This window comes from Lottia gigantea (assembly GCF_000327385.1).
Source record: "Lottia gigantea unplaced genomic scaffold LOTGIsca_4, whole genome shotgun sequence".
In the NCBI taxonomy this organism is placed as follows: Eukaryota; Metazoa; Mollusca; class Gastropoda; family Lottiidae; genus Lottia; species Lottia gigantea.
This window is the reverse complement of record NW_008709379.1, coordinates 4,597,881-4,612,737: the sequence shown is the minus strand read 5'-3', so window position 1 is coordinate 4,612,737 and position 14,857 is coordinate 4,597,881. Positions and strand designations below refer to the sequence as shown.

General features: G+C 30.3%; 2 protein-coding genes across 2 annotated transcripts; both read right to left on the bottom strand.

Annotated features, from left to right (window-relative positions):
* On the bottom strand, positions 1 to 6,171 carry LOTGIDRAFT_105286 (hypothetical protein; the record flags this gene model as incomplete). Its single annotated transcript, XM_009059844.1, has 5 exons — positions 1 to 176; positions 318 to 411; positions 1,029 to 1,060; positions 4,334 to 4,537; positions 6,072 to 6,171. Coding segments are annotated over 5 exons (606 nt in total), but the record flags the coding sequence as incomplete, so codon positions are not given.
* Positions 6,172 to 12,143: 5,972 nt separating this feature from the next.
* LOTGIDRAFT_105855 (hypothetical protein) lies at positions 12,144 to 14,581 on the bottom strand (the record flags this gene model as incomplete). Its single annotated transcript, XM_009059843.1, has 5 exons — positions 12,144 to 12,269; positions 12,390 to 12,416; positions 12,686 to 12,747; positions 12,952 to 13,018; positions 14,540 to 14,581. 5 exons carry the CDS (start codon positions 14,579 to 14,581, stop codon positions 12,144 to 12,146), a joined length of 324 nt encoding a protein of 107 aa, XP_009058091.1.
* Positions 14,582 to 14,857: the final 276 nt, after the last annotated feature.

Sequence of the window (14,857 nt, the reverse complement as noted above, 5' to 3'; positions counted from 1 at the left end):
TTAACTCACCTTTTGTAAGTGCATGTTTTTTGTTAATGTTTCTTCCACCATATTTTGCAACTTTTTATTCATTTCTTTTAGTTCACTGTCCTCTCCTTTATTAACAAGATCTAATACTTTCTTCAGTGATAATTTCTCATCATGGTGGTGGCCATGTTGATTATTGCTACGGTGATCTGTTAAAAACAAATCTCAATCATTTTTTAATTTACTTTAAATGAGATATTATTTCATTTAATGTATTGTCTGATGAATCAATGAATCAATTAGTAAACATATTGAAAACCTTGTTATGATTAAATAAATCTATATATTACCAGGTCTACTTTCCATTACATAATGTTCTATTATAGCTGTCTTTCTTAACAAATCTTCAGCCATACAAGCATTACTCATTTCTAGATGAGCAACCTGAAATTCAGATGAATTTTGTTACAATCTGAGCAGAGAATAATTTCAGATTTTAATTCATTTTGCAAACATGCAATACTGACACATAAAAATCACACTAAACATTCTCTTTGGGTCAGAATGAATCCAAAGAAAGACAGGGTTTGACATACTAACTTTTTCTTCCAATTCCCAGGAAGTTTGCTGCATTCCTCCCATTTTGGTCAACAATTCACCATATTCTTGTTCAACATCTTCTGAGAAACTTTTGTTAGTATTAGTTGGTGACTGGAAGGGAACAGTTTAGAACATAGAAATAATTTCTAGTAATATTTGCTTAGTTTCTGTGCCTGATTTTCAAATTTTATCAGAAGTCTCTTATAATTGACCCAAAAAGCATTTATGAATGTCTAGTGTATATTACAGATGTTATACAGAAAGTTGGAATGATGCAAATTGAAGCTTAGAGTGTCAAAAAGGTTAAAAACCTGCATAATCCCTATGGAATTTGTCTGAAAGATATAGGTATTAAATAAAACATCATTGAGCCGTCATAACGCAATGAGTTGTCTACCCTGATTATCTGCTGTCAAGTAAAGTATTCAGAATAGTAATACAATAATTTACCTGAGGTCCACTATTATTAGACTCTCTATTACCTCCACTAGCACTCCAGGATGACACAGAACTATAATAGACAATAACTTTATTAGAAGTCAAAGAAGAAATTTGTCAGTTAAAGCTAAATGTAGTTCTATAATTTTACTATCGCTTTGATATTGGTTATTGTACTAGCTGCTATTACCTGGACACAAATAAGTATTATTATAAATGTATTTGACAATATCTTTTAAAATTTTGGAATAAAAAGTGGGCTTTTAACACATCTTATATGAAAAATGACGCGAAAAAAAATCGCAGTGCTAAAAAAATGAAATTTTTACTTCAATTTTTAGTAAAACATGTTTTGCATGGCATCTAAACTTATTAAATTGAATAGACAAGACTGACAAATTTTTGCTCTCATGTACGGTCAGAAAAGTTGTTCATGGTTGATAAAAAGCCATCGTGAATGTCTTCATGTTATTTCACCAATTTTTCATAATGCTGATATATCTGAGTCGTTATGAATGTGGAATAATATATCATGAGCAGTCTAGTTCTAAAAAAAAAATCACTAAATGTCAAACTTTTTTTCTTCTCAAATTCATAGACTATTTTATATGATATTTCTATCTAGAGAGTAATCTTATAAATAATTGAGTAAGATGTTGAAATGAGTTAGCCGTTAATTGGGAGGCAAACTTCCAAGGTCAACTATCATATCTCTTAATTTAACGTTTGAGTGACAGGTGATGTCACCTTAATTCTAAATGGTATTGATTGATGACTATGTCAACTGCCAATAATTCAAATACTTATCCAGTTAGTACTGTTATTAATGTTTGAGAAAATATGCTGACCTGAGTGGGTGTTGTTCTGGTTTTGTCATTCTAGAATGTTATGTTATGATAAAATTTCATAAGTATATATATCATTTTTTGGGATGCCTTCTTGTTTTCACTGGTGGATATTCTTATTTCATATTGATTGAAATTGTTACTTTTTATATGTTAGTATCAATATCTCTGATAAATATAAATTAACATGTGTTTTTTGCATTTGTCAAAATTGTTATTTTATTTTAGTGTTATGGGTTTTTGTTTCAGTTTTATTTAATGGCAGACTGCATTTTGATGTATGTAGCAAGATACATAGATTATTTTATTTCCTGCTTAGACTGCTTCCTACAATCTGTACAGGAATCTTTAATAATCAGCAATTTTCAATAGCTTCGATATATATAGAAACCACTTAATATCTTTTCAAAATGCTCAAACTTCTACTACTTTCTCTAGGTTTGGAGAGAATAATTGGAAATTTGTCCTCTCCAAATCAATTGGTTGTTGGCACTTGAAATCATCAATGTCAAATCGGTCAGTCAGTAACAAGAATTGAGAGTGAAGGGAGGTCAGAGTTGTTTTGAAGCTTAATTAACGAGACTGGTTCATCCATCAATAGTTAGTCAAATGACATGTTTACTCACAGCATTAACCAATATTGAAAGAGAGAAGTGTGAAGTAGAGCATAATTAATACCCAGACAATCTGCTCCAATCATCCATGTGCTGATACAATCATACACACAAGTGTTGTTACTGCTATGTTTTTATGAGTTTACTGATTAAACTCACAAACCTTCACACAGACTATCTTAATTGGGATATAAAAAAACTGCAGGTGCTCCCTTAAGAAAGTATCAGTCCTAATTCTTATCACAATTTTAGCAAATTTTTTGTTCAACGTGTGACCCTGGGTCATGTCAATCATGAAACAACAGATTTTGCATGGAGAAACTGACTAAAACATGTATAAATGATGAGCAAATATGATTGAGACCTGTCATTAAGGGATATCATGGTTAAAACTGTGAAAAAGTGACACATTGTCTGTATGGAAGAGATATTTTCTTGAATATTTCTATTCCTAATCATAACTAATATCTGTTAGGATTCAATTAACACTGTATCAATATTAATATAACCTTACTAGTCTTATTTACATTCTTCAACCTTGAATTTCCAAATCAATCATAACTAACCTACGACTTGATAAACATTGACCTTCAGTATGGTTTGTTGTTATCAAATTTATTTTACTTCATGATGTCTTTGCTTACATTGGTTTTAAGTCTGTCCTCAAGGTCATTCTTCACATTGGTTTTAAATCTATCCCAGAGGTCATTCTTTATTTAGGTTTAGATCTACCCTTAAGTTGTACTTCACATTGGTTTGCCCAAAAGGTATCCTTCATATTGGTTTTAAATATGACAACAGATTATTCTTTAAATTTGTTGTAAGTCTGTTCCCCACGGTCATTCTTCTCATTGGCTTTAAGTCTTATCCCCAAGGTCATTCTTCAAATTAGTTTTCTTCACATTGGTAATAAATCTGTCCCCAAAGTCATTCTTTGTATTGGTTTTAAGTCTGTCCTCAAGGTCATTCTTCATATTGGCTTTAAATCTGAAAACAGGTCCTTCTTCACATTGGTTTTAAGTCTGTCCCCATGTCATTCTTCACATTAGGTGAAGGCAATCTGCCTGACAGGTCAATCTTCAAATCTGTTAGTCTTAAGTATGATCACATACCAAAAGATTAATCAACATGACATTATTTCTGGAACTTTCAACACTTTTATTCTTGTCTGTGAAAACCTATGATCCATACCAATTTTTTTGAACAGTGTATATATATATCGCAAATTACCAAGAGACTTTTTATTATGTTTTACTGTCTTGTATGAGAGAAACTTCTAGATCTTTAATTGGATGGTACATGAATAAGATAATGAAAACTATGTCAAATCTGTCTGAACACAATTAGATTCTTCCTCTCATGTCTGAGGAATGGTAACAATTGGAAGCATTAGTGCTATTGATTGTTGTGCTCTTTCTTGGATTGCAAAAATTACATTTTCACTCCATTACATGTATGTCAGAATACCCATGGTAAGAATTCAGGCATAACGTTAACAAAAACGCCATGCAGGGTGTTGGGAGGGAAAGTTTGCCAGGATAGCAGCATTAGCCTGCTCTTTTTCAAATTTCAAACTGTCGAGGGATCTTTAACATGCACAGCCTGTTGCACACAGTGCATCGGTTTATTGTCCCAATTGAACGACTAGACACTTTTTCAATGTCAGCCCCTCTTACCTGCATCATTGACAGGGGGACCTTCAAGTTTGCGAGCGAGCATCTAACTCACTGAGCCACCACAGCTCCCCAAGAGCTACCTTTGATGTTATACATATACAAAATAAATGGTAGGAAGCTCACCTATTATCACAGCGAAACATATCATTAGAATCAGAAGATCTGAATAATTCTTCCATACCTGAAATAATACAAATATCATTAGAATCAGAAGATCTGAATAACTCTTCCATACCTGAAATAATACAAATATCATTAGAATCAGAAGATCTGAATAATTCTTCCATATCTGAAATAATACAAATATCATTAGAATCAGAAGATCTAAATAACTCTTCCATACCTGAAATAATACAAATATCATTAGAATCAGAAGATCTGAATAATTCTTCCATATCTGAAATAATACAAATATCATTAGAATCAGAAGATCTGAATAATTCTTCCATACCTGAAATAATACAAATATCATTAGAATCAGAAGATCTGAATAATTCTTCCATACCTGAAATAATACAAATATCATTAGAATCAGAAGATCTGAATAACTCTTTCATATCTGATATAATACAAATATCATTAGAATCAGAAGATCTGAATAATTCTTCCATATCTGATATAATACAAATATCATTAGAATCAGAAGATCTGAAAAATTCTTCCATACCTGAAATAATACAAATATCATGAGAATCAGAAAATCTGAATGACTCTTCCATACCTGAAATATAACAAATATCATAAGGCCACACCAAATGGAACAATTGGTCTACATTTTTCAGCTGAAAAAATGGAGCGAGCAAATCTTTTTAAATTTTTGTTTATGGAAAATATTTTTGTTCTGTGGAGTATTTTGTGTCAAAATACAAACAATTTTTTTTTTTTTTTTAATCTTTTTGTTCTGCAGATTTTAGTTACAAATAAGATGAAAAAATATCTAGGCATATCATATGCACTATCCAATAAATAAAATTTTGGTTGTTTTTCAATGCAACATCCGTAATACATTGAGTTCTCAAACAAAAAAACATTATTTGAATCGGTAAAAGAACAGGCTCGGGTCAGGAGCAAGTAAGCGCGTAACGAGTAAACGACGTGCAACTTATATGGGAGATAACTCATTTTTAGCTTATTCGATTTACCAGACTCAATCGACTTGGTTACTTGCTTTGTTACGACAGAAATTTTGTTTCTTTGTTTAAATTTGATATTTTAAAAGCAGAATTTTTGAATTTCTCAAGCATTAAAATTAGAATAGCCAGTTTCGATTAATTTCAAATATATTATGCAGGTGGTCAAGCATTTGGCAATTTCCGTGATCTCCATCCCGTCAGTCATTGTGTAGCATTTGGCACCCGACCACCGTTTGTCGCAATGCCATGTGATATTGTGATTGTAACACTGCTATTAGTATCTATAAGACAAAAATATAGTCAATGCTTTAGAATCTTTTACGGAAAATTGATCATAAAAATGATGACATGACTATTCTGTTCAACGGGACTAGGTTTAAGGTGGGCGATTTGACTTGTTAATCCACGTGAGAGGAAACATCATAAAATAACATGGTAGGTAGCGCTGTCGCTGACTCTGTTTTGCCGTTTGGACTATAACAACTTTATATTTTTATGAACCGACACGAAAAAAAAAAAAACAATTGTATGAAATTTTTCTGTCAACGGATTTTGATACGAATATGACGAGCGGCGATTTTTTTAAATCAAAAAATAATAATTTTTTTTTGCATTATTTACATGCGGCGAATCCGTCGACCAATCAATCCATTTGATGTGGCCTAAGGATCAGAAAATCTGAATTACCCTTCCATATCTGAAATATTATAAATATCATAAGAATCAGAAGCTCTGATTAACTGTTCCACATATGAAATATTACAAATATAGATAGTAAATGTAAAAAAAATGACCTACTTTGTTTATCTTTGGAATCAGTGAGTATTTCTTGTAATCTTTCTTGTAATTTTTCAGCTCTTTTCCTCTCTGATTGCAACTGTCTTTTCAGATCTTTAATCTAAGTTAAACAAATCATTGGGTAATTCGACTATAAGGAAGATTTGTAAGATGTTCTAACAAAGAAGTTGACATCACTTTGGATATGTAGTTTAGATATTGATATAATAAATATATCTTACCATAGTCTGTCCTTTCTTTTCATGGATTTTTTTATTTCCAACACTATCTTTCAGTTCCTGAAAATATTAAATGTTTAAAGAGTTTGTATAGCATACCTTTACAGAGTTATTTCATAGAAAAATTTCATTATATGATACTACAAAAATACTACTACTACTGTTATAACTATTTAGTACCACATGGCCAAGAGGACAAAGAATTTATGGTTTGAGACATAACCAATGAACTGAAATTATAATATGATAATTGAATATATGTTTATACTTGACGTAAAGATGTTATTGTTGATGTTAAAATTTCTATTTCATTTTCTAATTTCTTTTCCTTTTCTTTCCATTCCTGTAAATACAAAATTATCTCAAATTACAACATTATTCATTGTTACAAGTTAATAGACTATCATTCTATCTAACAAGGACAACAATTTTAACATCATTCCTTAAGTATCATCTAAATCTCAGATATATGAAAGTTTTATGAAAAATGGGATGAAAATTCTTGCCTCTATCTTTCTGCTTATCTACTACTGCCTGCAACTTGATAGACAAGCTTATTTCCCACAATTGTTTTTTAGAATACACACCTTTTTAGAGGATTCATGATCCTCCAATAGTTTTTGGGTTTTAATCTCATATTGATCAACTAATTCTCTCAGTTCACTTTCATGACTAGATTTCATTTCCTTTATTGCTTCTTCCTGATCATTGTTACACTGTTCTAGATTCTCCTGAAGTTAAAAAGTTGAAATGATTTTTGCTTTTGAAACCACTCTTGACTAGTAAAAATGGATTATGTTTTAAACAGAAATCAATAAATATCAAACGAAACCAAAGTGTGCTCTGTCTATACATCTAGATAATTTAAGGTCGTCAAAAAATCCTACCGCTAGGTGTTAAAAGATCAGACAGTATGCACCAGGCTTAAGACCTTGTGTTTTGAACTGTACATGACTAGAATAAAGTAGTATGACCTCTTTTAATAATACCACCTGTGCCAATATCAATATGAAGTGATGGAGGAATACAAATATATAACTTACTTCAGTTTCTTTTAATCTTCTTTCTAACCAACATTTACTATCATTAATAGATTTATGTGTTGTCTGTAATTCTTCATATAATATCTTCATTTTTTCTAATTCTACCAATTCATCCTATCAAATTACAAAATGTGATAAGCAGTTAAGAAAATCTCCTAAGCACTAGGCAAATATGATAAAATATATATATATATATATCTAATAAAATATATGTTTTACACTGTTTGTAATAAATATCAAACAATACAATGAATCAGCATTATTTCACTGTAGAAATTATTATTATCTTATTAACAAAGATATGATGAAACATAAAGAAAAATGATCAGATAAGTTTGAATTGTGATTAGTTACGAATGCTACCATTGACCCACCTGTAATTTGGTGATTTGTTGTGTAAGGGAGGTAACTACTTCATTATGTTTTTCCTCCTGTTTATTAATAGAGTCTCTATGGTTGTCTATTTCTTTTTGGTATTTAATAGCTAATTCATCTAATATAGACTTTCTTTTCTCTGCAACCTACAATCAAAAATCAAAATATAAATTTGTAGACTTGGTTTACATTGGAAGCTATTCTTCACAGTTATTTATAATTCTGATCTCTCATTTTGGATTAAATCCTGAACCTTACGTCAAAGGCTTCTGAGAAAATGCTCATGACTGCTTCAAAATAACGTCCAGGGATATTACTTTGGCTCTATGACTGAAACAGAGCCCATGTTTTTGTTGTCTTGTTTGGAGACAATGAGAGAAATTAAATAGAATTGAAATCGTACTCACAAGACTTAATGATAAAATATAAAATACCTTGGTTATTTCTTGTACAGACTGTATTTGAGTATCTCGTTCATGTTGAGAAGCGTGTAGTTGTTCTATAGTTTCATTAGCAGCTTTCTGACTTTCCTATAACATATTTAACATTCTATGAAGATGGCATTGAGATAACATTGAGATAATCATAAGAAAGAAAAACAAACAACCAATTCTACAAAGATTCACGAGGATCCTGTCCACAAGCTATTCCTTGGCTAAACCTCTTGACATTGAACATTATCAGATTATCTGTACCTATTAACACCTTTTTGAAATAATGAGGAAAGATGACTGCCAACATAGTTTCTTTAACCAAACAATCAAATAATACTCTGCTTCTAGCCTGCAATCTACATTTATATTTTTCATATAGGGCTTCTATATTTATCAATTTGAAAACCTTGATTATTCATCATAAATAAATGATCTTGGACATGACCAGGTTAATAATACTGTAAAACAGTAACTTACAGTTAACTGAACTTTTAGATCATCTATTAGTTGAGTAGATTTAGTTAACTTATTTCTTAAATCAACTATTTCAGTCCGTAATTTAGTAGTTTGTTCAGTCAACTGTTGATTACCTACAATATTAGCTGCATCAAGCTGGAAAAAATATAACATAGGATAAAATCTATATAAATAAATAAGATAGCTCCCTTAAAATACATATCAAACTTCCAATATTTGATTTATTTCCTGAATTATTCCTTTATTTGACCATTCTTTGTAATTATCTAATTTTTATTTCAAAGTAGCAATCTGGGGCCTTATTCTTTAAAACTTAAATAAGATAAAAATCCAGATTTTAAAGGAAAACACTAGGATCTGATAGGATAATAATACTAAATTTTGTCTGAACAAACTGATCATGTGCATCAGATTGTTTATATCATTGATTAGTTCTTCTCTTTCATTATTCTTCTATTCTCTAAATGTCCTTTTTCCATTTCTTCCTTACAATGAATTTCTAGCCGGACCATAAAAAACACACTTAATAGCATTCTGGACAATCAAAATGGCGTCACAATTCAGAAAAACTGTGCCAATAGCCAGTGTGTTCAGGATAAAACTAGATCAAATGTAAAACAAACCTGTGATTGTAGTGCAACTATTGTTTGTTCTAATTCTTGTATCTTCTGACCAGCAGCATTATTCTCTTCAGCCTTAAATAAAATAAAACAAACAATACACAATCATACAGCTTAAATAACAAGTACAATACACATACAGCAGTAGTTCAATGAGTTGGGGCCAATGATTGGCAAACTTCTGTGAAGAAAAATGAAGACAGACAGTGCTCCTACATCCCCTTTTTGTCTCATGAACTTAAAGCACCAAATCATCATACACAAGATAATCCACCAGCCAACCATCAGGTCTTTGTCACAGCCTGTGATATTCCATCAGCCATTGAGAATATTACTGAGTTTACTCAGTTTGATCACAGTTTAAACATACATAATGTTTTGCTTTCAAAAATTGGTAACTTCCTTGAAAACTGAAAGAGAAGACCTTGTGGTCGTCAATGCATTTATTTTGTCCAGAGTTTTAACAACCATAACAATCTGAGGCTTTCTATATTTCAATGGTCAACTTACAGATTTCAGTTTGTCTATTTCTTTTTGTAATTTATTTTGTATGTCTTGATAATATTTCTGATCTCTGTCTCTTCCAGCCTGTATATCTTCCACTTTTTTACTGAAAAATATTAACATAGGTTGAGAAATCTTTATGAAACTTACATTTAATGAATTACATTATATAAAAAGAAAGCAATATTCCGATTAAATTCTACTGTTAATATTTAGGATTGTCAAAATATTCAAAAGATATTCTTGTTGGATGGTCATTTATACGGAGCCCCTTAAGCGTAATTTATGATGATGTTATTTCGTTTAAATAATAAATAAATATGTTTACAATTGCGTCTTAGGGGCTCAGTACATTTATATCTTAAATGAAAGAATTTTTATCCCCACAAATATATACAACTGAGTATGGTGAAGTTAAATGAAGAAACATATTTATAAAAATGTTTTAAACCAAACCAACCTGCTTTCTGCAAACATTTCTTCTTTTTCCTTCTGTATTGCCATATAACTAGAAAATTATACATTAGCTATTTGTAGGTTATACAAAAGATATAGAAAATAAGACTCATCTTATCCTAACAAATCAGTTGACAGAAAGAGTGATAACAAATCATAAAATAATTATTTCTGTATGCTAGTTTAGTAATGGGAATCCTTAAATGATTTTAATATTTACCTTTCTTGTTTCCTTTTAAATTTCTCATTAAGCTGGAAAGACAAACACTCAATAAAAATTTGATTTAAAAATCAGATTTGTTAGTTGACACCAAAATCAAATCAAAATATGTCTACACATGAATGACAGCCTTCCTATTCTGCTAAATCTAAACATTATCCTTCTGTATGGTAGGATTTATGTTTAACATGAAATTATTCATTTGGAATGAAAATGTCCTCAAATCTATAACTTAGAAAACAATATCTAAATTTACAAACCTTTTCATTTTCATTCTGTAAGGATGCAACATCTTCTTTGAGTTTTTTCTATGGAATAAAAATAAACATGTTTATGTTATAGATTATGATAATCATTCTTCCATCAATATGTTAATGAAACTTATATTTTATTTAAAGTATATTCCAAAGAAAATAATAACACACCTCTAAAGTAGTTAATTCATCTTTCATAATCTTCTTTTCTTCTTTTTCTGTTTCTAAACTGATGTTTAACCCTAGTTACAAACAGAGTAACATAAATTAGCAATAATCAACAAAACTGTATACTAAATTCAATTTTTTTTTATATAGATTCTCATGAATACAAAATTCTCAAAAATTTCCTGGTCTTCTCGGTATGCATATAGAGCTGGGTCAACCTATTAACTATAACTATTTTTTTAATTTGCTTCAATTGATGTAAACAAATTGTCAACTTACTGTTTATTTCTTCTGTTAATTTGTCAACATTCCCATCATTTTCTACAAAAAAAAAAACATAATAAAAAAAATCTATACTCATAATAAATTCTTGGAAAATATAGAAATCCACTAATTCACATAATCAACATAAATATGCAATTGAAGATGCATGCAAAAATCACAAACAGAATGATTAACTTTTCAATCATACATACCTGTAATAGTATCCTCAACTTTATCTGATCCCTCTACTTTTCTTTCCTCTAATCCAGGTGGAGGCTCTCTCTCAATCATTGGTGGACCATCTCTTTCATTTCGAACTTCTTTTTCATACTTGTCTTTTATAGCTGTAATATCAAAACTAGCTAACATATGGTGAATTCACTTTACAGACTATGACTGTTCCAACAATGTCTAAGAATGTCGTCTTGGGTCATAGCTAACTATTCTGCAGTCTATATTCTCTTGCTGCTCACATGTGTTGTGAATGCAAAATCATCTGCCAGACAGATAATTTTGAAAGTAAAGGTCAACTTTCCGAAAAAGGATGTCACTTTCAGGAGCAAGAAATAAATAACATGTTTACAATGCCCTTAATTTCAAATATTCCGTGAATTCCGTCACTAAAGCACCCAAAACCATCCAAAAGAAATACTATAAACACAAACTCTTTAGATATGAGAAATTTACCAGTCAGGTCTTACAATTATAAAAAATCTAATATTTTCTAAAAAAAATATTTCCTTACCATTTAAATTCTTTGTTAAAACTGAATTTTCAGCTTGCAGTCTTCTGACTTCATCTTCTAGTTCAGAGTTACCGCCCTTGCCATTATCCTGATCCCCTTTTATTTCAGACAATTCTTTTTCAAATTGTTCATTTGATGCTACCAACTATAATACACAGATAATAAACAAAACAGATTTTATTAATGGAAAAATGGCATTAAGCTGTTTATTCAGGAGGCATTTTTTGGATTTGCACAATATAAATTGTCCCTTGGAAAACTGAAATCCAAAGCATTCATGCAAGAAGTAGTATTTCAAAGAATGAAACTTACAGTTGATAATTCTTGCATCAATGTTTGATTTTGTAGTCTAAATTCTTCTTCTTGACTATGTAATTTACTCTGCAATCCATCATTTTCTTGTATCAATAGCTCTACTTCCTACAAAAATATAAAAATCTATAAAATATCATAGTTTACAAAACATGAAAACAATTAATGTGACAATTTCCTGTTTTTTGTATGTTTTTCAATCAGAGACTTTGCTCGCCTGCAACTTACCTTAGTTTTCTTACTCTTGTTTATTGCCTAAAATAAAAAAATAAAAAATTACAGCATTACAATTATCTAACCACAAATCGAAAATTACAAATTTTCAGATAGAATTGGTCCAATAGTTTAAAAGCATCTCAGAACCCAAATATTGTATTTCCTAAAAAAATAAGTTAAATTATCATGACATAACATGTAATCATACAACTTTCTGTTGTTTTGTTGGTAATTCATTAGAATAAAAAGAATTCATACAAAACAGTGGAAAAGTGACAAAATAATAATAAGTAATGATAGAACTCTACCTTGTTTGCCTTGGCCAACTCTTTATCAAGGTGTTCACATCTCTCTTGACTCAGGGTTAATTCTGAAATTAAAATTGTTTATATTGGATTAGTCTGAAATAAATAAAAAATCATCTTCTTTGCTTCACTGCCTTCAACTTCCATACTGTGTGCACCTAATACATTCTTAATCAGAAAATTTAAAAGCACCAGCCACGTTAGTTTTAAAAACTAAATTATTAAAACAGAATTATGGTGTGGTATTTTTTTGAAAAGTGGTAACATACCTCTCTCAAGCTTTTTAGATTTACCATCTAATTCATAATTTCCAGTTCTTAACTCTAATAGCTGAAGCTGAAAAATAAAAAAACAATTCTGGAGCTTGGCTGATTCGTTGGCTGAATCAAGAGAATATTGTCAAAAAAGACCTATTTAATATATATAAGCTTACTGTACTGATAATGGTAAAGGAACAGGCATGAGAAAAGAAATCTGTCTACAATCTTTTGTGACAATATTGTGGTGTTTCCAATATAGCATAGCATATATCTAAATATATTTTACTGCAGACAGTACTGTTTCGGCCTTCTGGAAAGTATTTTTAACATTTCATTTAAATTCATTCAATTTCTTTGATGTTCCATGTGCTGTATTATTCAGATACAAATGTTTCATACAATATCTTTTTGAAACAACTGTATAGAATATTCAAAATATTAGTACAGTCGAGTAACCTAATTTCATGCTAACCTATTTTTCGTGCATCTCAGGAAATGATTAATAATTGACATGTGCGACATCGTGTGACCTCCGCATTAGTTTGTTTTAATAAACATGGGTTTTCTGTACAATATCAGCTAGTAGAATGAATCCAGTAGTTTCAAGCAAGGTAAAATGTATTAATGTATACTTTGACAAATACAAAATGGCGGATTTCACTTATTACCAAACGTCCCCATTTTTTGATCGGCCGAATTTCCTTATAATCCCAAGCGGTAATCGGAATTCCAAGTGTCGTCTGCTAGAATATAGTCCAATGAACAAAGTCATGTGATAAACTAGCGGATTCTGTGTCAGCAGAAAACACAATGTGGGCCATATTCTTATGTTGTTTCAATGACTTTTAGCAATAAATCACACTACGTATCTTATTTTGTCAGTCACTATTTTTTTCTAAATCATTATTCTTTGAAGGAATTGTCATTAGTTATAATGAAATATTATTAAAGATAAATACTAAGAGAAGTTAATTATACCACCAAGTATCTATACAACGTGTTTTTCTCAACTTATTTATAGATAGAACATTGTACACGAAAATAGGTGACACATTTAGCAGCCATTGTCGAGTAGGTTACTCATGAAATATGGATCAAGGTGAGGGATTCATTAAGAAAATCGAAAATAAAAAAATTAAAATCATATTGTAGAATATTTGAAGAAACTTCTAAGACATAAAAAAGAAAATTTGCTTTTTTTCATTTTGACGAAATTCAATGTACGAAAATAGGTTACACCACTGTATTGGAAGTCTTAAGTAGTTCTGTCACTACTGCAGACCCAATAATAATTGAGTAAAATGAAGGAAAATGAATGGATTTAATGGAGTTTTACATCCTGCATGCTTTGAGCAATGAGCGGAAATTTTGCCAGAATAGCAACATTATCCTATACTATTTCTACTGAATGTTTTTATAATGCATTATGTCCGTTCAGTGATTCTGAATGGCACCGCCCCTTTTTGACATTTCAACAGTCTGTTCAATCTAAGTTATGCATTACAATCATGACAGTTGCAGATATCAAAAGAACAGTCGATACATCCAAAAAACAGGTCAACCATGTAAGTATGTGGATATATATAAGAAAATATACCTGTAAACGATGAAATTCGTCCTCTGATAAGGCTGACGCCATTTTTAGTTTATGTTTACGTTTGAAAGAGAGGCTTCATTGAAATACAAATTTCGGAATGTAAATTATATGTTTATGATGCGAAATATAAAATCAGCTTTGAAGTTGTACATGATATGAAGATTTTCTGAACAAGATCTTATTATACTATAAAATAACTTTTGTTCATTTAATGGTAATAATGATTGTCGCTTTTTATTTGCTACATAATCTCATTTCACACTACTACTTCACTCCATAACATTCCCTTTTTCTCAATTTTAATTTCAAAATGGCTGC